At 49.9% G+C, this 26,080-nt stretch overlaps 2 protein-coding genes and 1 long non-coding RNA gene across 14 annotated transcripts in view; 2 read left to right on the top strand and 1 right to left on the bottom strand.

Moving 5' to 3' along the window:
* The window catches only part of CNN1 (calponin 1), a 29,705-nt gene that overhangs the window by 3,000 nt on the left and 625 nt on the right, over nt 1–26,080 (bottom strand). For 3 of the 5 annotated variants that reach the window (XM_081498517.1, XM_081498518.1, XM_081498519.1), the window contains exons 1-2: nt 4,745–4,878; nt 2,610–2,731 (exon numbers count right to left, since the gene is read on the bottom strand). In XM_081498517.1, the coding sequence (XP_081354643.1) occupies nt 2,610–2,731; nt 4,745–4,807 (185 nt within the window). In that variant the 5' untranslated portion in view covers nt 4,808–4,878. Of the gene's footprint in view, nt 1–2,609; nt 2,732–3,722; nt 3,760–4,744; nt 4,879–26,080 lie in introns of those variants that run through there. The other 2 variants (XM_081498520.1, XM_081498521.1) reach the window with 2 other exon arrangements.
* On the top strand, nt 7,498–11,570 carry LOC145509553 (uncharacterized). The gene is made up of 2 exons (XR_014056198.1): nt 7,498–7,714; nt 8,523–11,570. It is a non-coding gene; the product is annotated as an uncharacterized LOC145509553 (long non-coding RNA).
* Nucleotides 13,942–25,743, top strand: ECSIT (ECSIT signaling integrator). Of its 8 annotated transcripts, none has more exons than XM_081498505.1 (9): nt 13,942–14,020; nt 14,217–14,365; nt 20,318–20,436; nt 22,820–23,237; nt 23,460–23,683; nt 24,191–24,248; nt 24,404–24,552; nt 24,713–24,818; nt 25,380–25,743. In XM_081498505.1, exons 3-9 carry the CDS (start codon nt 20,341–20,343, stop codon nt 25,625–25,627), a joined length of 1,299 nt encoding a protein of 432 aa, XP_081354631.1. In that variant the 5' UTR covers nt 13,942–14,020; nt 14,217–14,365; nt 20,318–20,340; the 3' UTR covers nt 25,628–25,743. The 8 variants fall into 8 exon arrangements, with proteins under 8 accessions (XP_081354631.1, XP_081354632.1, XP_081354629.1 ...); XM_081498506.1 differs by having other exon boundaries at nt 14,217–14,369; XM_081498503.1 differs by lacking the exon at nt 14,217–14,365.

Raw genomic sequence — 26,080 nt, 5'->3', positions numbered from 1 at the left:
AGGCTCCTCTGTCCATGGATTCTCCAGGCAAGAATACTGGAGTGGGTTGCCATGACCTCCTCCAGGGGACCTTCCCAACCCAGGGATGGAACCCAGGTATCCCACATCACAGAAGGATTCTTTACTGTCTGAGCAACCAGGGAAGCACATCTCCCCATACATGTGGGTCTCAAATAAATGCATTCCACCGAGACTCCTGATACCCACCTCCCCCTACAGAACTCCCTCCATCTTCCGCAGCTCACTAAAAGCCCTCCACTGCCCTTGACACTCCTCTCCCTTTTTCTCACCCCACATCCAATCCCTCAGCAATTCCTTTGGCTCGGCCTCCTGAAGACTTCCAGAAGCCCACCTCCACCCCGCTCCGAGCCACCAGTGTCTCTGTCCTGGGCTCCTGCCATGACCTCCCTGTGGGCTCCCAGTTTCCATCTCATCCCCTTCAGATGTTCGTAACCCCACAGCTAAAATGCCCTTCTTAGAACAATTCCAGGGGCTTCCCCAGTGGCGCTAGTGATAAAGAATCTGCCTACCAATGCAGGAAATGTAGGAGACTCAGGTTTGATCCCTGGGTCAGGAAGATCCTCTGGAGGAGGAAATGGAAATCCACTCCAGTGTTCTTGCCTGGAAAATTCCATGGACAGAAGAGCCTGATGGGCTACAGTCCATGGAGTCCCAAAGAGTCAGACGCGACTGAGCACACACACACTCTCAACCCTCAGGGCCAGGGTTTGATCCCTCACTGGGGAGCTAAGATCCTGAAAGCTGTGCAGTGTGGTCCCCAAAATTTCCATTATGGTTTATTGTAGAATATTAAATACAGTTTTCTGTGCTATACAGTAGGACTTTGTATAACTTTGCTGTACAGCAGATGTGAACACAACCGTAAATCAACTATGTGCTCAGACACTCAGCTGTGTCTGACTCTTTGCAATCCATGGACTATAGAGCACCAGGCTCTTATGTCCATGGGATTCTCTCAGCAAGAACACTGGAATATGGTGCCATTTCCTCCTCCAGGGGATCTTCCCAACCCAAGGATTGAAACCACATCTCTTATGTCTCCTGCATTAGCAGGCAGATTCTTTACCACTAGTGTCAACTGGGAAGCCTGTAAATCAACTATACTTCAATTAAAAAAAAAATCCTAAAGCAATTATCCTCCAATTAAAAGAAAATATTGGAACCTTGAAAAATAAAAAAAAAAAATCCAGTTACTACCCAGTTCAAAACACTCCCAATGCCTTGAGAATAAAAGCCTAACGCCTTAGCATGTATGACACAGAGACCCTGCACCATCTGGCCTCCAGCTAACTCCCTCCACTTTCCCTGGTCATTCCAGCCTCTTCAGCATCCTTGAACCCATGAGGCATGTTCCCACCACAGGGCCTTTGCACTGGCTATCCCCGCTACCTGGCCCACTCTTCCCTAAGATGCCCCAGCAGCAACTTCCCTCACTTCATCCGAGTTTCTGTTCCAGTGCTACGTCTTCAGAATGAACTTCCAGGCCATTCTGTACAAAACAGCAACACTTCATTCCTCCACCCACCCCCCATCCTTCCCAGCTTGACTCTTCCCCATGGTACTTCCCACCACAGGCTCGTATGTGATTTTTTCATCAATTATTTGTTCAATCATTTCCAGCAAGACTAAAGTTCTGTATGCGCCCCAAGTCGAGTCTGTTTTGTTCACTATCCCCAGTGCCTATACCTGGCTGGCACACAGCAGGCGCTCCATAAATGCACCTCCTCCATAAACAGGTGGGTGGCTCTGCACTCTTTAAGGCCTGGGACACCAGACCATCCCCCCATTCCTTGGATATGGTTGAACAGCATCCCCCAGTCCCTCCCTTTCCAGCAGCTAGGGCTTGGTAACAAGGTGACTTTGGGCAGCTTCTGGAAGATTCCCAAGCACAAGCTCTGGCCCACATGGTTACCCTCCCCTGGGTCAGACTCAGAGATGCAGACCCAGGGTGGACTCAGGGTTTCTACCCAGAAATAGGATTGTGGTGAAATCTAGAAGGTAGAATCTAGAGTCAGGGCTTGGGAACTGTGAGGGCTGACCTCTCTCTTGGTGATTAGGTTTTGAGAGGAGGAGAAAATCAGGACCCACTGAAATTATTGTGGCACATCCCTCAGGTGTGTGCTCTCAGTCCCTAAGTCGTGTCCGACTCTTTGAGACCCCATGGACTATAGCCCACAAGGCTCTTCTGTCCATGAGGTTTTCCAGGCAAGAAAGAATACTGGAGTGGGTTGCCATTTCCTTCTCCAGGGGGGATGTGGCTCGGTGCCTTTTAGCTGTGACCTCCCATTCTTGGGACTCCGGAGACAATAAATGCGGCTGCCATGTATGCCTGGAAGTTCAGACTCTAGGTTCTGAAGTCATTTCTGTTGGCACAGCGTGGGACTTTGGGTGACGTGCTTTACCTAACTGGGCCTCTGTTTACCTTACTGTTAAATGGGTACAATGATTATCTGCCACCTCAGAGTTCTGTTTAGAGGTGTCAGATATCAAGGGTCCAAGCTCTGAGCTCATGGTCATTTTGAAGGGTTCAGGGAGTCAAGATGAGGGGTTGGGGGCAGCCCAAGTGGGCCACGATTGCCCCCACTCACTCGCAAAGAATGATGCCGTCCTTGAGGCCATCCATGAAGTTGTTGCCGATGCGGCGCCCCGTCACCCCCTCGATCCACTCTCGGAGCTCCTGCTCCCGGTGGTGGTCATACTTCTGGGCCAGCTGGGGGGTAGGGGGCAGAGAGAGAATGGTGAGGACACAGCGGGGAGTAGGGCTGGCTCCCTAGCCCAATCTGAGGCTCTCTAGTTCTGATCTCTTCCCCCATCTCTTCCCAACTAAGGCAATTCTGTCCCAGCGTCCAATGGAGGGGGGTGGGGGGGGGCGCTGAGGACCAGGGTTGAGGTGGCACCTGCCCAGGGGGCCATTCCAGGCATTCTGAGGTTTGGCACCAGAGAACATGGTCTAAGGGGTGGAGAGCGAGATACTCAGAGCTGAGTGGGGGGCGGCGCTTGGCCTCTTAGTTCCCCCTCCGGACCAAACTTGGGGCTTAGCTTCCCCTGGCCCTGCCCCCTCCCTCTCTTGGATGCTTCAGGCAAGGGAGGAGGAGCCCAAAGGAGGTGCCTCGTATGCCGCCTGGCTGGGGACTGGTCTGTCTCACATCCCTGTCTCAGTGTCTCTCCAGGTCCTCAGCGCTGGGGCTCCCTCTCGGACTGGGGGCGAGAGTCAGTCTTTGTCTCACTGCGGGCCCCTTGCATGTCTGTATGTCTCTCTCTCTCCCCATGGTAGGATGTCCTCAGTCTCTCTCCCAGCTCTTTCCTTGGCCCTGTCATCCTGTCCCCATCTCTGCGTGTCTGGCTGGGGGTGGGGCTGGTGGTTCGTCCATCTCTGCTTTCGTAGGTCTCTCTCTGTCTCTCCGACTCCAGGTTCCCTGCTTCTGATGGGGATTCGGGGTGGAGGTGGAGGACTCGGCCCTCTCTCCGCCTCTTCATCCCTGTCTCCGTCTTATCTCACTCCAGGCTCGCCCTCCCCCATCCGTCTCTCTCATGCCTCAGGCTTCCAGAATCTGTCTGCGTCTCTCCCTCCTGTCTCCCACTTTGCACCCTCTCCGTATTTCCAGAACCCTCTATCCCAGCCCAGACTGGCTCCCGGCCCCTGGGGGACCCGGCTGCCCCTTCTCCTGGGGGGAGGGAAGGAGGAGGGGCGGCCCCCTCACCTGGCCCCGGCCCTGCCGCCCCCCTCCCCACCAGCCCGGCTTTATAAAGCAAACCGGCCCTTATATAGCGCGGCCCCGCGGGCCGGGCTCCCGAGGCCGCCTTATATGGCGCGGCGGCTCCGCACGGCTCTGGGGCCGGCGATGGGGGAAGGGGGGGGCGCGGTGCTGGGATCCGTCTCCCGCCCGAGCACTCGCCCCCCATCTGCCCCCTCCTCCAGCTCCGAGAATCCCCCCGACCCGAGTTCCCAATCCCAGCTCCTCCCTTCCTGCGTGTGAAACAGGCAACCCGAGCCTCAGTGTTCCCTTCTGTTAAATGGGATAGGGATTCTTACCCTAGCAGCGCACATGGGAGCGTTCCAGTGGGCTGGGGACTTCAAATTTGCAGCCCTGGAGACGCTGACCCCATTTTGATGTGGGGGAGGGAGCAGGTTCAAGGGCCCAATTCTTTACCTCCCTCATATAGGACCTGAGAGATTTGTCTTCCCTCTCTGAACCTCAGTTTACCCATCATAGCATGAAAGCCATGTGTCTTCTCGGCTCCAAAATCAGGAGACTGCGCTGTGTCCCTAATGCCCACCCTCTACCCCTTCCCAGCTGTCTCCCTTTTCTTCACAGTTTCCCACACTTTGGGGCCTCACCTCCCAGGAACCCCAGCTCTGGAGCACACCCCCAAAGTCAGGCCAGGAGTGTGCAAAATCAAGTCTTTGCTCTGCTCCCCAGGAACAAAGAGGTTAACAGGGAACCCTGACAGGCGGGGTTTTCCCAGTGGACCCACCGCCTCAGTTTACCTGTGAGCGCCTGCGTGCCCACACCCCATTTACACCCCAACAGTATAGCTGAGGGCTTTGGGATGCTCAGGCCAAGGAGGTAGGCAGCCCCCTCCCCATATTGGTCCTTTTTCTGTCTCAGGTTCCAAGTCACTTGGGACAGGCTAGAAGGGGGTCAAGGGAACCCCAAGAGCCAGGCCCCTGGCCTGGCAGGGCAAGTGGGCCAGGCTGGGGTGGGAGGCCCTCCAGCCCTACCTTGTTCTTGACCTCAGCCGACAGCCCATAGGCGGGGCCTCGGTTGAAGTGAGCGGAGGACATGCTGGTTGATGGTGGGTGGGCAGCGGTGGCAGCGCGCTGGGGCAGTCGGCAGCAGCTGAAGCTCCGTCTGCACGCTCTTCCCTCCTCACACGTTTTTGAAGCTCTGGAGGCGGCCCGGGCCTCTTCCAAGCCCGTCCCATTGGCCGTAGGGACCTGCCAAGGGGCGGGGCGCCCCCCACCTCAGCCACCCCCCCCTTCGTGATGTCAGGGCCTTGGTATTGGGAGCCGATTGTGTCATTGTTTCCACCTAGGGGGGCGGCCTGGGTTATTCTTTTTTTGTGGGGGGGTTTGCTTGGCCAGGGGCTTCCCTGGTGGCTCAGACAGTAAAGAATCTGCCTGCAATGGAGGAGACCTAGGTTCGATCCCTGGGTCTGGAAGATCCCCTGGAGGAGGAAATGGCAACCCACTCTGATATGCTTACCTGGAGAGTTCCATGGACAGAGGAGCCTACACAGGCTACAGTCCATGGGGTCACAAAGAGTTGGACATGACTGAGTGACCTACACTTTTCACTTTCAGTTGCTTGGCCAGACAGAGACCAACCTTGCCCCACTCTCCCCTGTTTACTGGGCCTCCGGCTGGGTCTCTTAATTTCTATTTGTCTGTCTCTGAGACCATCACTCTTTGTTTCTTACCAGTCTTGAGGCAGGACTACCACCTGTGGTAGTTTCTGAGTGCCACCCTGGATTTAAGTCCAGACACCAGCAGTCTATAAATGTAGGCCAGTCCTCTCAAAGCCCCTGTTGCCACATCTGGAAAATGGACTAATGATAGTGCTCAGGAGAGCGGTAAGAGGATCAGAAGAAATAATGCCTGGGAATTCCCTGACAGTCCAGTAAAAAACTCTGTGATTCCATTGCAGGTGGCACAGGTTCGGTGCCTGTTCAGGGAGATTTGCATGCCACGGGGTATGGCCCCCCAAAAAAACCACAGGAAGAAGAAGAAGAAATAATGCCTCTGACATGTCTAAAGCAGAGCTGGTACAGAAAGACTCAGGAAATAGCAGTATTTCTGCTGAGAATCTGGCACCCCACTTCTCTCCTCTCCAGCCCCTCATAAGGATCTGGGGGAGCAGAGATCCTGGCTCCTACCCTACTCATCTACATGTGGGCTGTCTGAACCATGAAGTGGCTGTGTTATGGGTTCCAGGCCATGGGCACCCCCACATATCCCCATTCCAGCCAGGCTGACCTGGAATGAACACCTGTCAGCAGCCTTGCCTGGCCAGGTCTCACCCCTGGACCACAAGGGTGGATGACATGCCCACATCATGCCATGTAGGTTTAGGCCATGTTCCAACTGTGGTGCTGGAGAAGACTCTTGAGAGGCCTATGGACTGCAAGGAGATCAAACCAGTCAATCCTAAAGGAAATCAACCCTGAATATTCATTGGAAGGACTGATGCTGAAGCTGGAGCTCCAATACTTTGGCCACCTGATGCGAAGAGCTGACTCATTGGAAAAGACACCGATGCTGGGAAAGATTGAGGGCAGGAGGAGAAGGAGACGACAGAGGATGAGATGGTTGGATGGCATCACCGACTCAATGGACATGAATTCGAGCAAATTCTGGGAGATAGTGGAGGACAGAAGAGCATGGTGTGCTGCAGCCCATGAGGTTGCAGAGAGTGTGACATGACTGAGTGACTGAACAACATCACCACCAACAAAAGTGACACTTGAATAAAATGCCAGCAAACTGTGATGTATCATACACATGATATGTTAAGGAGATGCAATTTGCTGGCTACATGCTAAGGGCACAGTCATGATATACTAATAGGAAAACAGCCCTTATGTCAGACCCTGGCCCAAGTGCTGCACGTGTCATACCTCACGACACACTCAAATGTGGATGTTGCTATTATTATATGCACTATTCACATGGGGAAACTGAGGCACGGGGTGTGGACTTCCTTTCGAGTATCACAGCTCACTAGTGGCAGAGCAGAGTTTGAACCAGGGCCTCTGCCCCTAATACTATGAGGCTAAGGCAGGGCTTCTCAATTTTGGTACTGTTGACATCCAGACTGGATAATTCACAGTTGGGGGGGGGGGAGCAGGGCGCTGGACATTGTAGAACTTTCAAAGTCTTTTTTTCTTTCGGCTGCACTGCGGGGTATGTGGGATCTTATTTCCCCACCAGGGATCGAACCCGTGCCCCCTGCAGTGGAAGCACAGAGTCTTAGCCACCTGGCCACCAGGGAAGTCTCCTTGGGCCCCCTCCCCCTAAACAGAAATGTCTCCAGAGGTTGCCAAGGGTCTCTGGGAACAGTATGGGGGTGGGAGGGGGTGGCGGCAGATCGCTCTCATTTGAGACCCCCGGAGCTAAGGCAACTAAGGACAAGTTGATGGAGTATAATGATATGTTGAAGATAATGCTATAATACATAAAATGTAGCTAACAATTAGCTCCTACTAAGTACTGAGTGCTTTGGATCTGTTAACTCATTCCTCACAGAAGCCGTATGATGTGGGGTCTAAACGATGCACAGAGAGGTGAAGCCGACTGCCCTCAGTCACACAGCGCGAGGGTGGTGGAACAAGGATTCCCCCGCGCGGATTCGGAGACCCTGCCCAAGCTGAGCGGCCCTCGGCGGGTCACAGGTCGCTACTGCGCATGCGAAGACCTCGGCCGAGCATGGGGCCGGCGCCCCCTGGCGGATCAGGAGGGTGGGGTCGGGGCCTGGCGGCATCCGGGCAGCGATGACGCCACGCGCTGACTCACTCGGCCCCGCCCCCAGCCCGCGGCCGCTTGGCCATTTATAGAATCCGCTCTGGCTCTGAAGTCACGGCCCAGGCACGACGGGGGCGGGGTGGGGGAGCACTTGGCAGCCCCCCAGACGGGGCAGCCCGGGGTCTCCCTAGGGGCATTCCGTTTTGGGTCCATTTGTCCCTCCAGTTGCAGGTCGGTGTCTTTATCTCTTGCTGTGTCTTTTGGTCATTCTGTATCCGTTTCTCTGCGTCGCCTAGCCTTTTTCTGTCACAGCCTTTGTCTCTGCGTCTCTATGAATTTGCCTGTCTCACTGTCTCTTTCTCTCTGTCCCCATGTCTCCTCTATCATCTCTCCGTCTTTGTGTCTCTGTTTCTGTTTCACGCCTCTCGGTCACCGTTTTGCCTCTGTGTCCCTGCCTCTATCTGATGGATGGGGCTAGAGGCGGAGAGAGGGGCCTGAACCCCATCCCGAGGCCCCAGTCCTAGAGGATTCCCTCATCACTGGCCGCTCGGCGTGCAGCCCACCTACTCAGCTCCTAGGTGGCGCTTCCCAGGCCAGCAGCCCCTCTGTGCCTCAGTTTCCCACCTAAATGAGAAGGATGGGTTTTGTAAGTCATAGTTGTCAGAAGAGTCCCAGAACAGTCATGAAAGAAAAGTTCTGTCTTTCCTTAATCTTAGGAGATTCTAGAAACTTTCTGTCAGAAATGTCTCACTCACACACACCCTTCTGTTCCTCTCTCCAGGAGACTCAGCCCTTTCTCCCTACACTTGCCTATCTTGGCAGTCCTGGGTCTGCCAGCCTACCCCGCACCTAACTTTCCCCTCCTCAGATGGCTTCTGTTTCTGGAGGGCTCACTCCATGCCGAGTAGCTTTCCAGGCACAACCTCATTTAAGAGATTTAATCTCTTAAGTGAGATTTAAGATAAAAATTTCATTAAATGTAATTTCCACACTCTTGGGGTGGAAAGTCTTAGACTCTTTTTTTTTTTTTGCCTCACAGCATGTGGGATCTTAGTTCCCTAACCAGGAATCAGATCTGAACCCCTTGCATTGGAAACACAGAGTCTTAACCACTGGACCTCCAGGCAAGTCCCTTAGACTCTTTTTATAGATAAAGAAACCCAAGATTCAGAGAAACCAGGTCACTCTCCCAGAGTCACACTGCTCCTGCTGCTTCCAGATCCTTCCACGCATATTTCTTAGGCACCCAAGCATGCTCTCACCTTTGTAGTCCCTTCCACCTGGACCCATTTACACAAGATGCCTGTGTGCCCTCTCCCTCGTTTCCTCTGCTCAGGTGTCCCCTCTTCAGAGAGGCCCTCCCTGACCACCTGCTCTAAAATAATAGCATCGCCCACCCACAGGCTGAGTGCTGTTCTGTTAAGGGTTTGCACCCGGCAGTGGGTATGTCCGCCTCCATAAAAACTTCCATTTGAATAAGTGATTTTAAAAAGCCCCCCACCCCACCCCCTGCACAGCCTTCCCTGATGGTACAGTGTAGAATCTCCCTGCCAATGCAGGGGACACGAGTTCGATCCCTGGTCAGGGAACTGAGATCCCACATGCCCAAGATGCAGCTAAGCCCAAAGGCCACAGCTATGGAAGCCCACAGGCCCTAGAGCCCCTGCTCTGCAACAAGAGAGGCCACCGCAATAAGAAACCTGCATGCTGCAACTAGAGAGTAGCCCCTGCTCATCACAACTAGAGAAAAGCCTGAGGAGCTACGAAGACCCAGCACAGCCAAAAAAAATTTAAAAAGAAGCTCCCCCACCCCTGCTCTTTATCTCCATTTCTTACTTTCTTTTACTTGTCATCTCCTTCTTGCTTATTACCTCTCATCCTGCAAGCACAGAAACTCCACAAAGGCAGAACTTTGCTTGTTTTGTTCACTGTTTTATCCCTAATACCCAGGAGAGGGTTTGCACACAGCAAACAATGCTGAGTAAATGGAATTAAAATCAGTGAGCCAGGACTCGAACCCACATGAATTTGAAATGTTGGTGCTTAACCACTCACAAAGGAAGGGCATAATTGCCCAGATCCTCTTGGACTGAGGGCAGTTGAGATGGGGTCCCCTTTTCATTTTCATTCCAGCTCTTCCCAAAAGATCAGTTGGAGGGTGAAGAGAGGATTGGGGCACAGGCTGGGGTTATCCCAGGCCTGTCTACAGTTGCCGACTCCCTTGTCCAGCCTTGAGCTTTGCAAGAAGATGTTTTGTAGGAAAAGCATCTGGTTGAACAAGAGAGCTTTTCTTTTTCTTTTTTTTTTAGTATTTAGTTATTTAATTAGTTGTGGCATGCTTGATATCCTTGAGGCACGCATGATCTTTTAGTTGCTATGTGCAGGATCTAGTTCCCTGATCAGAAATGGAACTTGGGCCCCCTGCATTAGGAGCACAGAGTATTAGCCACTGGACCACCAAGGAAGTCCCTATCGACTGTAGCCCACCAGGCTCCTCTGTCCATGGGATTCTCCAGGCAAGAGTACTCAAGTGGGTTGCATTTCCTTCTCCAGGGGATCTTCCCCACCCAGAGACCAAAACTGTGACTCTTACATCTCCTGAACTGGCAGGTGGGTTCTTTACCACTAGTGCCACCTGGGAAGCCAGGGAGTCCCTAAGAGACCTTTTTTAAAAAGTGGGCCAGATTGGCAAAAATCATAACACCTGACAACACACGATGCTGGGAGACTTAGGGAACATCATTGATAGGTGTGGCAGTTTGTCCATAGCTTTCAAAATGATAAGTGTCCTTATCTTTTCTGGTGACTGCTTTTACATGTCAGGTCAATTGGGCCAAGGGGTGCCCAGATACGTGGTCAAATGTTATTCTGGGTGTGCCTATGAGGGTGTTTTTGGATGAGATTAATATTTGAATTTGCAGACTGAGTAAAACAGATTGCCCTCCTCAGTATGGATGGACTTCATCCGATCAGTTGGAAGCTTGAATAGAACAAAACGTCTGACCTCCCCACCCCCTCCATTCAGTAAGAAGAAACTCTTCCTGCTCAACTGCCTTGAACTGGGACATGGTTCTTTTCCTGCCTTTGGACTGAAACATCAGCTTTTCTTGGGTCTTAAGGCTGCTTGTCAGTTCTCAGACTGGAACTTATACTGTTGGCTCTCCAGGTCCTCAGACCTTTGTTCTTGGACTTGAACTGCATCACCTATTCTCCTGGGTCTCCAGCTTACCAACTGCAGATCTTTAGTCTATAGCCACATAATAAATCTGTCTCTCTTCCTCTCTCTCTCTCTCTCATATATTCACATTGGTTGACCAAGATGTTCATTCGGATTTCTCGTATGAACTTTTTGACCAACCCAATATATACACATATACATTTTTTTCTATTGGTTCTGCTTTTCTGGAAAGCCCTGACTATCTAATATATTTTCTGAGCCACCAAATCTCTTTTTTAGAATATTCTTACGACGAATATGTGTAGGTGTGAAGCGATTTTTTTGCAGGGGCCTTTTAAAAACAAGTCACACTGTAGATCTGTCAACAGGGAACAGGTGAGAGTCAAAGATGATGGCAGAATATGAGCACTTTGTTTCAATAAAAGAAAAGCACTATGGTACTGTGGTTAAGAGTGGGGGGCTCTGGATCCATATTCCATGGGTTTGGGACATGCCCTGGTGGTTACTGGCTCTGTGACCTAGGACAGGAGTCTTATCCTCTCCGTGCCTCAGTTTCCTCCTCTGGAAAATGGGTATATTAATAGCGCCTGCTTCAGTAGGCCTGTTTGTTTTTAACTTTTTTTGTTTTTGTTTTTTGTTTGTTTGTTTCACCGCACTGCAAGACATGTGGAACTTCTCCACCAGGGATCAAACCTGTGCCCCCTGCAGTGGAAGCCCTGTTTTTAACTTTTTATTTGGAGATAATTTTAGGCTTACAGAAAAGTTGCAAAAAATAGCACAGAGAGTTCCCAAATACCCTTCACCCTGTTACCCCTGCTGTTAACATCTTACATAACCATAGTACATTTATCAAAACTAAGAAACTAACCTTGGCACAATACTATTAATAAACTACAGACTTGGTTTGGATTTCTCCAGTTTTTTTTAACTCATGTTCTTCTGTTTCAGAACCCAATCCAGGGTCCCTTGTTGCATTTAGTTGTCATATCTTCTTAGACTCCTTTGCCTGTGTTAGTCCCTCAGTCTTTCCTGACCTTGACACTTTTGAAGAGTACTGGTCAGTAATTTTATAGCCTGTCTTTCAGTTTGGTTTTTCTTGATTAGACTGGAGATTTTGAATTACTGAAAAGGATACCATAAAAGTGATGTTCCCTTCCCATACCAAGGGCTGATGATGTCACTATGACTCATTGCTGGTGATGTTAATGTTGGTCCCTTGGTTAAAGTGATGCCTGCCAGGATCCTCCACTTCGAAGCTGCTATTTTCTTCCAGTTATTTTGAGAACTGCATGTTTAAGGGTCTACATAAGGGCTTCACACATATTGTGCTCTGTGTTTTTAAAAAATAACAAAATATATGTATAAATGCCTGTGTTTGAATCAACTACTTCTGGAAGGATAAATAAGGAGAGCCGCATCTGCCTCAGGAGGAAGAGAAATACTGAGGGCAGTTAAGGCTGTGACCACATTGGTGACTCCACCACCGCTGGCCCACTCGAGCTTTCTTCACCCACAGCCCAGCTGAGCAGAGTGAACGCCACCCACTCAGGGGTTGGTATGCCCAGCAGAGGGCAGTAGTACGCCCAGCGGCTGTCCACGTGGCTGTCAACGTGCTGGGGCGGGGATGCGCAAGCCCTCCTGGACCGGCAGTTGATTGGCTGCAGCCCCTCTTAGGTTGGCCAATCACAGGAATCTTGGGAAGACAGATGTTCTGCGGCTGCGCAGAGTCGCTGAGGCATCTTAAGGATGGCTGCATTTTTCTGTCCCCCTGTCTGCGCCCTGCTTCATGAAGGCCAAGGGCTTGCAAAAGTGGCTTTATGGGAGCGGAGAACTGTCCTCTCCGGGAGCCTCTGCTACTGCCAACCCCCCTTATTTTTTGCTAATCTATTTGGGTTATTAACAGCCTAAAACCAGGACTTTCTGGGGGCAGCCCAGGAGCCCCTCACACCACGCTGACCTCCTCATATTCCCCTGTTCATTCCAGCCAGTCACAAAGGGCCTTTGCAGTTGCCCCTTGTACTCTGTGTGTGTGTGTGTGTGTGTACACGTGCACGCGTGCTCAATCGTTTCTGACTCTTTACAACCTCAGACTGTAGCCCGCCAGACTCTTCTGTCCATGGGATTTCCCCAGCAAGAATACTGAAGTGGATTGCCATTTCCTCCTCCAGGAGATCTTCCCGACCCAGAGATAGAACTCGTATCTCATATGTAGGCAGGCAGATTCTTTACCACTGAGCCAACTGGAAAGCCCCATGTTAAGGTGAGTCCCCTGTAATATATAGCAATATATATACACAATTGTAATATATTGTAATATATAACAATAGCATAGGGAATCCTCTTGTGGTCCAGTGGTTAGGACTGGAGGTCCGAGCTTCCACTGCAGGGGGCAGGGGTTTGAGCCCTGGTAGGGGAACTAAGGTCCACACGCCAGCATGGTGCAGCAAAAAAATTTTAAAAATACCCCCCCCAAAACCCGCATACACTTATATCGCTGTTTGCATAGATAAACTCAATTAAATCTCATACAAACAAACAACCCTATAAGGTTCTTATGATTGGCCCATTTCAGGAGTGAGACAATCAAGGCACAGATGGAGTAAGCACTAGCCCAAACCCACGAAACTAGATTAACAGAGCCTGTCTCCACTTGAGCTTCCCAGGTGGCGCTAGTGGTAAAGAACCCGCCTGCCAATGTAGGTTAGACGTAAGACACACGGGTTTGATACTTGGGTCGGGAAGATCCCTGGGAGAAGGAAGTGGTAACCCCCTCAGGTCTTCTTGCCTGGGAAATACCACGGACAGAAGAGCCTGGTGGGCTGCAATCCATAGGGTTCACAAAGAGTGGGACACAACTGAAGCGACTTAGCACGCACAAGCACATCTCCGTCACTAATGATAATAATGAAAACTCAGTGCCTGGCTCAAACATTTGTTGAACAAGTGAAGGAATCCACATCACTTCCACCTTTAATATTTCATTCCCACATTTCAGGTGGGAAAACTGGGGCCGCCCAGTTGAATTCACAAACACACCCCTCCGCCTCTTACCCCCACCCCTCCCCCCACCCTCCAAGTCCAGCCTTGCATTGCTCAGTCACTCCTTCCCGAAGCAAACTCCTAAGTCCCCTGCGCTGTTGGCCTAGTCAAAGGTGGGGTCTGCCTCCTTAAGAGGCGGGACCAAGGACTTTCCACTTTTCTATTGGCGTTTCTCCCTCTGGGGCGGGACCTCTCTAAACCGGCGGTCTTGATTTGCTGTCTCCCTGGCGGCCCGTGACCCGGAACATCTCTGGGCAACATGGCGGCGCCCAGCGGCAAGACCGAACGGGCAGGGATTCCGCGGCCAGCCGCGTGAGTAGGTAGGTCGCGCGTGGGGAGGCAAGCGCGAACTTCTGGGCACCGGGGAGGCTCGTTCTGGGCTGGCAGTGCGGGAGGGAAGCCTCGAAGGGCCCCGGTTTCCGGGCCAGGGCACCATGACCTTTCGGCGTACCGGGCCGGGATGTGCAGGCAAAGCCGCACTATGCTTACCTACCTCTCCACGTCCCTACTCTCCAGTTTTGCAGAGGAGACAGCTGAGGCTCAGAGAGATTACAGCCTTCTTTCACGGTCACGCTGCAAGTCGGCCGCTAGGCTGGAGTTCGACCCCGGGTCTGTCGCTGTCACCCAAAGGAGTCAAAATCCTGGCAGCCAGCCTCAGAGCTGCTGTAGGTACATCCTGCCTAGGGGTTCAGATTTTTAGAAGTTTGGTAGAAATTTAGTTCTTTCTGATTCAACTGATGCTTGTTGGGTACCTACATTATACCAGGCACTGTCCCGGGTGCTGGAGACACAGCAATAAGGCGCACACACACTCTCTCTCTCTCTCTCTCTCTCTCTCTCTCTCTCTCTCTCTCTCTCTCTCTCTCTCTCTCTCCCCCCCCCCCCCCCCCAAGGGAGACACACACACACAGTCTCCCCAGGGAGCCAGACACACACGCACACACAATCTCCCCAGGGAGCCAGCCAGACACTGAACAAAGCAGAAATAAGTGAAACATATGATTTCAGATGCTAATAACTGTTTAAAATGCATTCATCAGGGTAATGGGGCTTTAGATTGGGAGTGGGGTGGTGATCAGGAAAGGCTTCTTATTTGACTATAGACCTGAATGACCAGAGACTGATCTGGGGGAATAAATTTATGAACAGAGAGAAAAGCAAGTTCAAAGGCTCTGAGATTAGAATAAAGCCAACTTGTTTAAGAAACAAGTGTAGCTGGAGCTGCCAGTAATAAGAGGTGAGTTTGGAGGGGCAGATTCTGTCTGATTTAATTTTGTGTGCTGTATCAATGATGTCAGGCAAAGAACACTAAATTTACTTTACGTTTTAAAAAGCTCCCTCTGACCACTGCGGGGAGAAATGACTGGAGGCAGGTAAGGAAAGAAGTTGAGATGGGATAGGTGAAAAGAGATCATGGACTGGAGTGGTGGCCTGCAGATGCAGAGAAATGGATGCATTTAAGATGGATTTGGAAGCAACAGGAGTAGCTGATGAATTGGACTGGGGGAGTGAGGGACACAATGGACTCAGAATTCCCAGGTTTGTGATCTGAATGACTAGCAGTGGTGATGTCACTGGCTAAGATGAGGAGGGACACGTTTAAGCAGGGATATGATTTGGAGCAAAATAAGTTTGAGATGGCTGGGGAAAATACCAAAGTGGCAGTTAGATCAGGAGACTTGGGTTCAGGACTGGTGATAAACATTTAGGAGCATCAGCATATTGGTCATCATTTCTCAGACCTTAACACACAGAGGAGAAACCTGGAGTTTTGTTAAAATGCAGATTCTGATTCTGTAGGTCTGGATTAAGGCTGAGATTTGGCATTTCTAATAAGCTCCCAGATGATGATACAAATGCAGCTGGTCTCATAGATACTCTTTGAATAGCGAAAGTTTGGAATAAGGTCTTAATCTCAGGTGCATGTTAGAGGCATTGGGGTGCTTTACAGTGCTAATACCTGGGTCCTACTTCTATATATTTTGATTCAGTATATCTGGGGTATGGCCTGGGCATGGGAATTTTTTAAAGCTCCCAAGATAATTCTAATATGAACAAAGTTAAAAAACCATTAGAGCTGCCTACAGGAATACAGAGAGGAGAGGAACACCTCTTTTGGTAGTTGAATGATGTCTTAGGGTAGCAGACAGATAAATTCAAAATGTGGGCTTCTTCGCAGCCTTATTACTCAAAATTCGGTTTCCAGACCAGCAGCAATCAGCATCACTTGAATGTTTGTTAGAGGTACAGTTTCTGGCTCCACTGGACCTGCTGAATCAGGATCTGCATTTTAATAAGATCCTCAGTGATTCATCTGCACATTCAAGTTTGCAAACATTGCAAACTTTAGAGAAGGAAGCAGGGCTTGCTGACTGGCTAAAAAACAGGCCTGGGTGCTAGGAAGAAAATCAAGAGTGTCAACATGGGAGGAGGGCCTCACCCATGCAAGATACTTCTGAGAAATTGAGCAAAATGAGGCCAAAGAAATAATAACTAGCTTTGTTAAATGGAGAACACACAAGGGGTCTTTACAGGAGTGGTGTCAGTGGAGTGGCTGGCGCAGCAGCCAAGTAGGAAAGAGTAAGAAAGGAGTATAATATACAGACACCTCTTGGGAGAAGCTGTGCTATCAATGGAACAGAGATGTGGAGCAGAGGCAGAAGGAGATGCTAGAGAAAGTTTAAATGGTGGTAAGAGGGAACCAAATACTTTCCAGCTCATTTTATGAGGCCAGCATTACCCTGATACCAAAGCAAACAGACATGACATGAAATGAAAACTCTAGCCCAGGTTCTCTTATGAATATGGATGCAAAAGTCCTCAACAAAATACTTGCAACCCAATCTAGCAGCAAATAAAAAGAATTATACAGCATGACCAAGTGGAATTTATCAGAGAAATGCAATATGAGTTTAACAGTTGAAAGTTAATGTAATACACGATATTAATAGACTAAAGGACAAAATTCACATGAGTTCAATAGATGCAAAAAAAAATCATTTGACAAAATATAATGAATGCCCTTTCTGATAAAAATTCTCAGCATCTAGTAATAGAAAGCAATGTCCTCAACCCAGTAGGTCATCTGTGGACAATCCAATGGCTGACATCATAGTTAATGATGAAAGACTGGATGCTTTCCTCCTAAGATCAGGAACAAGACAAGGATGTGCACTCTGGCCACTTCTATTAATCTTTGCACTGGAGGTTCAGCAAGGACACCTGGGCAAAAAAGAGAAATAAAATGCATCCAGATTTGAAAAGAAGATGTAAAGCTATCTCTATTTGCAGATGACATGATCTTGGATGTAGAAAATCCTAGGGAATCCAATTAAAAATATATATATATTAGGACTAATGCAAGTTCAGCAAGGTTGCAAGATACAGGATCAACGTATAAAAAATAAACTGTGTTTCTATACACTAGCAATGAACAATGTGAAAATGAAATTTCACAATAGCTTCATAAAGAATAAGATACAAATAAACTTAACAAAAGAAGTAAAGGGCTTCTACACTGAAAACTGTAAAACATTTTTGAGAGAAATTAAAGAAGATCTAAATAAATGGAGGGCTTCCCTGGTGGCTCAATGGTAAAGAATCTACCTGCCAATGCAAGAGATGCAGGTTCCATCCCTGGGTCAGGAAGAGCCCCTGTTGAAGGAAACCCACTCTGGTATTCTTGCCTGGGAAATCCCATGGTCAGAGGAGCCTGGCAGACTACAGTCTATGGGGTTTCAGAAGAGTCGATCATGACTTAGCGACTAAACCAACAACAACAAATAAATGGAAAGGTATCCCATGTTCATGGATCAGAAACCTTAATATTATTCAGTCAGTTCAGTCGTTCAGTTGTGTCCGACTCTTTATTTCCCAAATTGATCTACAGATTCAACACAATCCCTATTAGAATCCGAGCTGACTTTTTTTTTCCAGAAATTGACTGCTGATTCTTAAATGTATATGTAATGAAGGATCCAGAATAGCCAAATAATATTGTAAAAGAAGAACAAAGTTGTAGGACTTAACACTTCCCAATTTCAATACTTACAAAACTACAATAATCAAAACAATGTGGTACTGCTCAACATATAGATCAATAGGACAGAATTGAGAGCCCAGAAGTAAGCCCTTACATTTATAGTCAGTTGATTTTCAACAAGAGTAACAGAAAAAAATAGTCTCTTCAACAAATAGTATTAGGACAACTGGATATCCTTATGAAGTGAACCCCTTCCTCACACCATTTAGAAAGATTAGTTCAAAGTGGATCAAAGATTTAAATGTAAGAACTAAAACTCCTAGAAGAAAACGTAGCAGTAAATCTTCATGACCTTGAACCAGGCAACGGTTTTTTTGGATACAACATCAAAAGCACAGCTATAAAAGAAAAACAGAAAACTGGACTTTGTTGGAATTAAAAATGTGTGCTGCTGGAGAAGGAAAGGGCAACCCACTTCAGTATTCTTGCCTGGGAAATCCCATGAACAGCGGAACCTGGTGGGCTATAGTCTATGAAGTCACAAAGAGTCAGACATGAATGAGCGTGCACACACGAGCACCCATATGCACCCACACACATGCACAATAGTAATAACAACTAACACTCAAAAAACATTTCCTAAGAGCCTTTCCTGTTCTAAACCTCTTATTTAAACAACAACAACAACAACAACAAATTGTGCTGCAAGAAATAACATGAAAGTGAAAAGACAACTCAAAGAATGTGAAAAAGTAGTTGAGAACCATAAAGGTCTGAGCGACTGAACTGAGCTGGTCCAGAATATGAACAACTCAATAAAACCACTCAATAGTAAAAAAAAGATAAATAACCTAATTTTCAAATGGAGAAAGAATCTAAATAGACATTTCTCTGAAAAAGATACACAATGGATAGTAAGCCCATGAAAAGATGCTCAACCATTACTAGTTTTTAGGGAAATGCAAATCGAAACCACAATGAGATGCCGCTTCACACCCACTAGGATGATGTCTATAATCAAAAAGGCCGACAGCAACAAGTATTGGCAAGAAGGCAGAGAAACTGGAACCCTTATACATTGTTGGTTGGGATACACTGCTGGTGGGTATGTAAAGTGGTGCAGCCGCTTTGGAAGACACTTTGGCAGTCCCTCAAATGATTAAACATAGAGTTACCATATGTCCCGGCAAGTTGATTCTAAGTATATACCCAAGAGAAGTGTAAATATGTGTTCACACGAAAACTACACAAGTGTTCATAGCAGCAACAGTCATAATAGTCAAAAAGTGGGAAGAAGCCCAAATGTTCATTGGTTGATGAATGGGTAAATAAAATGTGGTTAAATCCATATCGTGAACATTTTTTTTTTTTTTGGCAGTTGAAAGGAAGTCTGTTAGATGTTACAACGTGGATAAACCTTGAAAACATGTTAAGTGAAAGAAGCCAGTCACAAAAGAGCACATATATATGATTCCAATAATATGAAATTCTCCAGGCAAGAATACTGGAGTGGGTAACCATTACCTTCTCCAGGGGGTCTTCGTGACCCAGAAATTGAACCTGGGCCTCCTGCATTGCAGGCAGATTCTTTACATTTAGGTTACAAGGGAAGCTCAATGAAATTCCCAGAGGACACAGTAGATTAGGGGTTGCCTAGGGTTGAGTGAATGACTGCTAATGGATATAGGGTTCTTTTGGGCAGGGGGTTACAAGCGTGTTCGAAAGTTAGATTTAGTGATGGCTGCACAATTCTGTGAATATACAATCGACCCTCGAACAATGTAGTGGTTAGGGGTGCCAACCCTCTGCACAGGTAAAAATCCAAATATAACTTTACAATTGGCCCTTCATAGCCATGGTTCCACATCCTTAGATTGAACCAACCACAGATCATGCTATACTGTAGTATGTATATACTGAAAAAAAATGAGGGACATCCCTGGTGATCCAATGGGTAAGACTCTGTGCTCCCAAAGCAGGGGGCCCAGATTCAGTCCCTGGTTGGGGAACTGGATCCGGCATGCCACAGCTAAGATTCAGCACAGCCTATATATATATTAAAGTCTTCATTGAATTTGTTATGGTATATTTCTGTTTTTATGTTTTTGGTTTTTTGGCCATGAGGCACCTGGAATCTTAGGCATGTGGTATCTTAGCTCCCCAACTAGGGATCATACCTGCACCCTCTGAATTGGAAGGTGAAATCTTAACCACTGGACTGCCAGGGAAGTCCCACAAAAATAAATATGAAAAAGAAAGAAAGAAATCAGCCTATAAGTGGACCCATGCAGTTCAACCCAGTGTTGTTCAAGGGTCAACTAGTGAAAGCACATTTAGTTTTATACTAAGGGTCAACTCTATGGCATGGAAATAAAGGTATTAAACAAAACACAATGATCTGGCAGGGAGGGGAACCAATGCAGAAGCAAATTCCTCCAGACAGTAAAGGATCTGGTACAGGAGAACAGGGACCCTGATTGTAATCATCACTCCTGCTCCACTTTGTGGATGAAGAGAACAGTGGAGCCGGTGTGTTAGCCATGCCGTCAGGGACATGGCCTCTGCCCAGGAGAGAGGTCTCATCGCCTTCAGCGGGTGGGCTGCCAGACTGATGCTGTCTCTTTTCTCTTGCCAGGTGGTTGTCCAACAGGCAAAGGCATGAGCTGGGCCCAAGCCATCCTGCTGGCCCGGGGCCTCTCCCGGGGCTGGGGGGGCGTCTGCAGCACTGCCTTCACAGGAGCCCCCTTCTCTCAGGTAACCACTAGTCTTGGGAGGGCGGGCGGAGGAAGAGGCAAGCAGGCCTGGGATCTGCTCCCAAGCCCTCACCATGCACCCAGTGAAGCCAGCCTGAAGAGTGGAGGGGGGAGGGGAGGGGCAGAGGGTGTTTGTAGGGGGCTGGGTCTGGGCTGTTCTGTCTGCTCTGAGTGCTAGTTGAATGTCTCTTACTCATTGTGCTTAGTCACTCAGCTGAACCTGACTCTTTGGGACCCCATGGACTGTAGCCTGCCAGGCCCCTCTGTCCATGGGACTCTCCAGGCAAGAATACTAGAGTGGGTTGCCATGCCCTCCTCCAGGGGATCCTCCCAACCCAGGGATCAAACCTGGGTCTCCCGCATTGCGGGCAGGTTCTTTACCTTCTGAGCCACCAGGGAAGCCCAAGAATACTGGAGTGGGTAGCCTATGCGTTCTCCAAGGGATCTTCCTGACCCAGGGATCGAACTGGGGTCTCCTGCATTGCAGGCAGATTCGTTACCAACTGAGCTATCCAGGAAGCCCCTCCTATTCATTATTTTTTTTTTTTTGGCTGTACCACATGGCTTGCAGGATCTCAGTTCCTTGTCCAGAGACTGAACCCGGGCCCCAGTAGTGACAGTGCTGAATCCTAACCATTATTCCACCAGGGAGTTCCCGTAAATTATTAAATGAGTTCTCTCACTCATTTTAAGAAGTGTTGGTGGACTTCCCTGCTGGTCCAGTGGTGAAGAATCTGCCTTACAATGCAGGGGATGTGGATTCCATCCTTGGTCTGGAAAGATTCCACATGCCCCAGGGCAACTAAGCTGGCACGCCACTAGAGAGTTAGTGGGCCACAACAAAAGATCCTGTGTGCTTCAACTAAGGCCTGACTCAGCCAAATAAATTAATACATATTTTTTTTAAAAAGTGTTGGTGTCCCCATGGGTGAGGGTCTTGAATTTAAAATTAAGAAGGTCTAAGGTGAGTGGATTTGGGTGGCGACTCTGGTTAACTCCTGCATTTACTTATAAAGATGTGACCAGAAAATCTAATTTCCTTCCCTTACCCTAAGTGATCATGACCATAAATTACAACAAGGATGATGATGATGGTGACAATATTAATAGCTCCCTTACTGAACACTTCCGGTGACCCAGACCCTGAGTTATGCATTTCATTTGCATCATATCATTTGTAGTGTCTCCCCTTCTTTGGGGCATTCTAGAATTTGCTTTTCTGCTTTTTGCCCTATGCTCATATCACCTGTAGTAGTGCCTACACTTTCACTTTACCTGAATGCTTTTGTTTTTTTTTTAAATCTCACCTAAGCAGGATATTGGGATGGTTATTGGGTGCAGTAGGACTGAGGGCTGCAGTCTCGGCTTTGCTGCTTTGCAACTGCGTGACACCAGGCATCTTGTGTCATCTCCTTGGGCATCAGTTTCCTCTTCTGTAAAATGGGTACATGAAGAGGCACTCCTTCGATGGACAGTTGGAAAGATTAAATGAGCCTCACTCTCAGAAATGCTCCACAATGCCTGGAACAGAAGACTATTCCATAAGGGACTTCCCTAGAGGTCCAGTGATTAGGACTCACCTACTGCCAGGGCCCAGGTTCTATGCCTGGTCGGGCAATTAGTTCCCTCAAGCCATACAGCACAACCAAAAAAAAGTAAAAGGACACTTGTTGACTGCAAGGGAGCTGAGACAAGAAGGCAGAGCCTCCTCTTATTCCACTTTAGCTGGGACTATGGGTGGTGGGAGACTCAACTACATGTGTCTGCAAATGGCCAGAAAATGCCTTGAGTATTAGCTTTTGAATTACAAATGAATTTTAGCAAGTAGGCAAATTCTCAAACATGGAATCTGCAAATAGTGAGGACCAAATATATATCAGCCTTTTTTTTTTTAACACACATGTGATGCTATTGTATACACCGTTTGACACTTTCCTTTTTTTCATTTAATGATATACTTTGGAGCTCACTGCTGGTCACAGGACACCTCCTCCACGTGTCTTACAGCGGTGGGTGCTCCTTGTCCAGGCTCATGGCCACTTGCTTAATTTTTTCCTTGCTGATGCACATTTGGTCCATTTCCACTGATGCAGCAGATATACAAATGTCATCTGAGGCAGATATGTTTAGAGCGGTTGAATTTAAATACCAGATGCAAGATTGCTGTGTCAGAGGGCGTGTGTTCATCACCGTGGTGAACGGTGCCTCAGGGTAACTGATAACTTGGTGATGGCACCTGGTCGTGGGTCTGTAACCAGGGCACCACAGTTCTTCGGAGGCCATTAGGGATGCCTGCTGGCACCTTTCCCAGCAAGGAGCCGACTGGGCAGCCCCCCGGGGGCGCCGGGAGGCGCCAGGTTCCAGCCGTGGTTCTCCCTCCGCAGGTGCCGCCCCAGGCCCCACGGGGCCTCCGTTGCAGTGCAGCCGCCTACAACCCCGACTCGTCACTGTTCCCACGCCCACCTGAGCCCCCGAGGCGGCCCCTCAAGGCCCTGGCACTCCACGAGGAGCTGTTTAGGCCCGCGCTGGACGGGGCACGAGACAAGGCAAACTTCGTGCGGGCGGTGCAGAACTTTGCCGAGTACAACGTGCACAAGCGCGGCCATGTGGACTTCATCTACCTGGCCCTGCGCAAGATGCGCGAGTACGGCGTCGAGCGGGACCTGTCTGTCTACAACCTGCTCCTTGACATCTTCCCCAAGGAGGTCTTCCGGCCTCGCAACATCTTCCACAGCATCTTTGTCCACTACCCACGGCAGCAGGAGTGCGGGATTGCAGTCCTGGAGCAGATGGAGAACCACGGTGAGGCTTGCAGGCCTGGGTGGGGCCAGGGGCTGCCTCCGTCTCTCATGTCTCGGCCCTCTACCCACTCCCTGGTTCCTCAGCTCTGACCTCTCCTGTCTCTCAATCTGGAGTCCACCTCTGCCCACCCATCCCCCATCTCTCAGTCATCTCTCTCTCTCCTGTCATCCCTTCCCTCTTCTTCTCCCTCCCTGAGGCTCTGCCTGCATCTGCCTGGCACAGGGGTGATGCCCAACAAGGAGACGGAGTTCCTGCTCATGCAGATATTTGGCCGCAAAAGCTACCCCATGCTCAAGCTGGTGCGCATGAAGCTGTGGTTCACACGCTTCAAGAATATCAACCCTTTCCCCGTGCCCCGGGACCTGCCCCAGGACCCCGTAGACCTGGCCAGTTTGGCCCTGCGGCACATGGAGCCTGACCTCAGCGCCAGGGTCACCACCTACCAGGTAGTCACCCCTGGCCACACCCTCGGCCACCTCCCCAGGGCCAGTCCCCCTTCAGGAACCAGAGTGATTCTGGAAGACAGGCCCTGATTCCCTGGTGCAGCCTTCTCTAGATTCCAGGGCCCTTGGCCCAGCTGGACCTCTGCTCCTATCCCACCTCCCTACACTCACTGTATTCTGGGCATGGCCTTCCTGTTTCTTGAGCGGTTTGTGGCAGCTCCCTTCTCAGTGACTCAGCCAAGGTCATATAGACAGTGGCAGAGGCAGGATTTTCACACAGGTGGGCTGGCTCCAGGGTTCCCTCCCCATGAGAATCTCCAGGGTCAGTGGCTTTGGCTCAATCTGATAGAAGCAAGAAGGTGGTGGTCTTGAGTGATGTGTGGGAGGCTCAGTATTTATGCCTCAGAGGGGCCCTGAATTCACTGGAATCCCCCTTCCCCATTTCTCTCTCCCCCGGCCCCCCGTAGGGGCTGTGGGGGCCACAAGTGTCCACCCCTGCTTTCCTTACAGATGCCTTTGCCCAAAGACTCCCCCAACACAATGGATCCTACAGAGACCCACATCGTAGGTAAGTAAGTACCCCACATCGTAAGTACCCCATGGAGGGAGGGGGTACTGCATTCTCACTGAGCCTGCTGGGAGGGCTCTCTGGGCCTTGGGGCACAACCCCTGAGCCAGAACTACCCCTCACCCCTACCCCATGGGTGTCTGTCTCCACACCAGGGATCCAGAGTCCTGAGCAGCAGAGTGCCCTGGCCCGCCACCACCCAGCCCGCCCAATTTTCGTTGAGGGCCCCTTCTCCCTGTGGCTTCGAGACAAATGTGTCTATTACCACATCCTCAGAGCTGACTTGCTGCCCCCCGAGGAGCGGGTAAGGGCCCAAAGTGGAAGTCAGGGCAGTGGGAAGAGTGAGTTGGCTCAGAAGTCTGGAGGGGGATGGGGGGGTGGGAGAGCAGGGACCAGGGAAGAGGCCACAGGTGGCTTCAAGGCCCAGGGCCTCTGACTCTGCCTGTACCACCTCCCTGGGGTAGGAAGTGGAGGAGATTCCAGAGGAGTGGAACCTCTACTACCCAATGCAGCTAGACCTGGCCTACGGGAGGAGCAGCTGGGATGATTATGAGTTTAACATTGATGAAGGTAAAAACCGGGACAGGTCGGATTCTGAACACTGCATGGGATGGGGTACCACCTCTGGAGTGGAGTGCTGAGAGCCAGGCCAAGACCTAGTCCAGTTACACTCACCCTCACAAACCTAGCCGAGGCCCAGGTACACAAACACATGAAAGCACGAAACTCCCCACTCAGGGGCTTTAGACCTGTCAGCCCCCTGTGACTTTCTCCTTCAAACATCTGTGGAACATCCCTGTGCTGGCTACTGGCCATGACCAAGACAGGTCCAGTCCCTCCCCTCAGGTCAGTGGTGGAACAGACATGTTACATTCTTGGGGTCCCCAGGAGGAGGTACACAACTTAATCTCTGGTGGGGGTCAGGAGGACTTCCAGTGGAACCCTGAAGAATCAGGAGGCATCACCCAGGTGAAGCGTGGAATGGGCAGGCTAAGGTGGAAGGGATCGAGTGTGCAAAGGCTTGGACATACACAAAAGGCAAAGGGAGCTAAAGAGTGTGGGCATTAGGGGGCTGAACAAACTGAGGGCCAGTCCTCACTGCACAAACTGAGGGCCTGTCTCTCCCAACAGTGGAGGAAGGGCCTGTCTTTGCCATATGCGTGGCGGGTGCCCATGACCAGGCCACACTGGCCAAGTGGATCCAGGGCCTTCAGGAGACCAACCCAGCCCTGGCCCGGATCCCAGTGGTCTTCCGCCTGTCAGGGTCCTCCGGGGAGCTCCTGGCATCCTCCTCAGAGCTGGAGGAGCCACCCCCACCCCCACCCGAGGGCCAGGAAGAAGAAGACAGTCAGCAGCGACAACAGCAGGGCCAGAGCTGACCCTGGGAGGTCATGAGAGCATAGTCCGCGGACTAGTGTGAAGGCACGAGATGACCTTTGCGTGTACAGCAAATAAAAGTCTTCCTGCGTGGGGCTGCCTTGCCTCCTCTCTGGCATGTGGTGTCTCTGCCCTTTAATGCTTGATGTCACGCCTTTTCAAGGGCTTTCCCCGAACTGACAGCTCCCTGTCATCCCCGCAATGCATTCAGGATAAAGGTACAGAGGAAGAATCCCCTATCCTCCGGGGGTCTACGGGTTCTCTTCGCTGTTTCCTCCCCGGTCAGCCTCATACCTTCAACTACCCCTTTTTGCCTCTGTTTACTCAAAGGTTCAACAGAAGGGATGAAGAAGAGAGGGGGTTGTTGCGAGCGTTTGTTGCGCGCATGCGCAGCTTCTGCTCTCGGTCTCCTTTTGACGCCGTGGGGCAGTGAGAGTCCATCAGAAATTTCCCGC

The sequence above is a fragment of the Giraffa tippelskirchi genome, chromosome 6, assembly GCF_054371585.1.
Source record: "Giraffa tippelskirchi isolate mGirTip1 chromosome 6, T2T-mGirTip1v1.2.pri, whole genome shotgun sequence".
Lineage (NCBI taxonomy): Eukaryota > Metazoa > Chordata > Mammalia > Artiodactyla > Giraffidae > Giraffa > Giraffa tippelskirchi.
The sequence above is the reverse complement of the archived record's forward strand: the minus strand, read 5'-3'. Positions and strand labels throughout refer to the sequence as shown.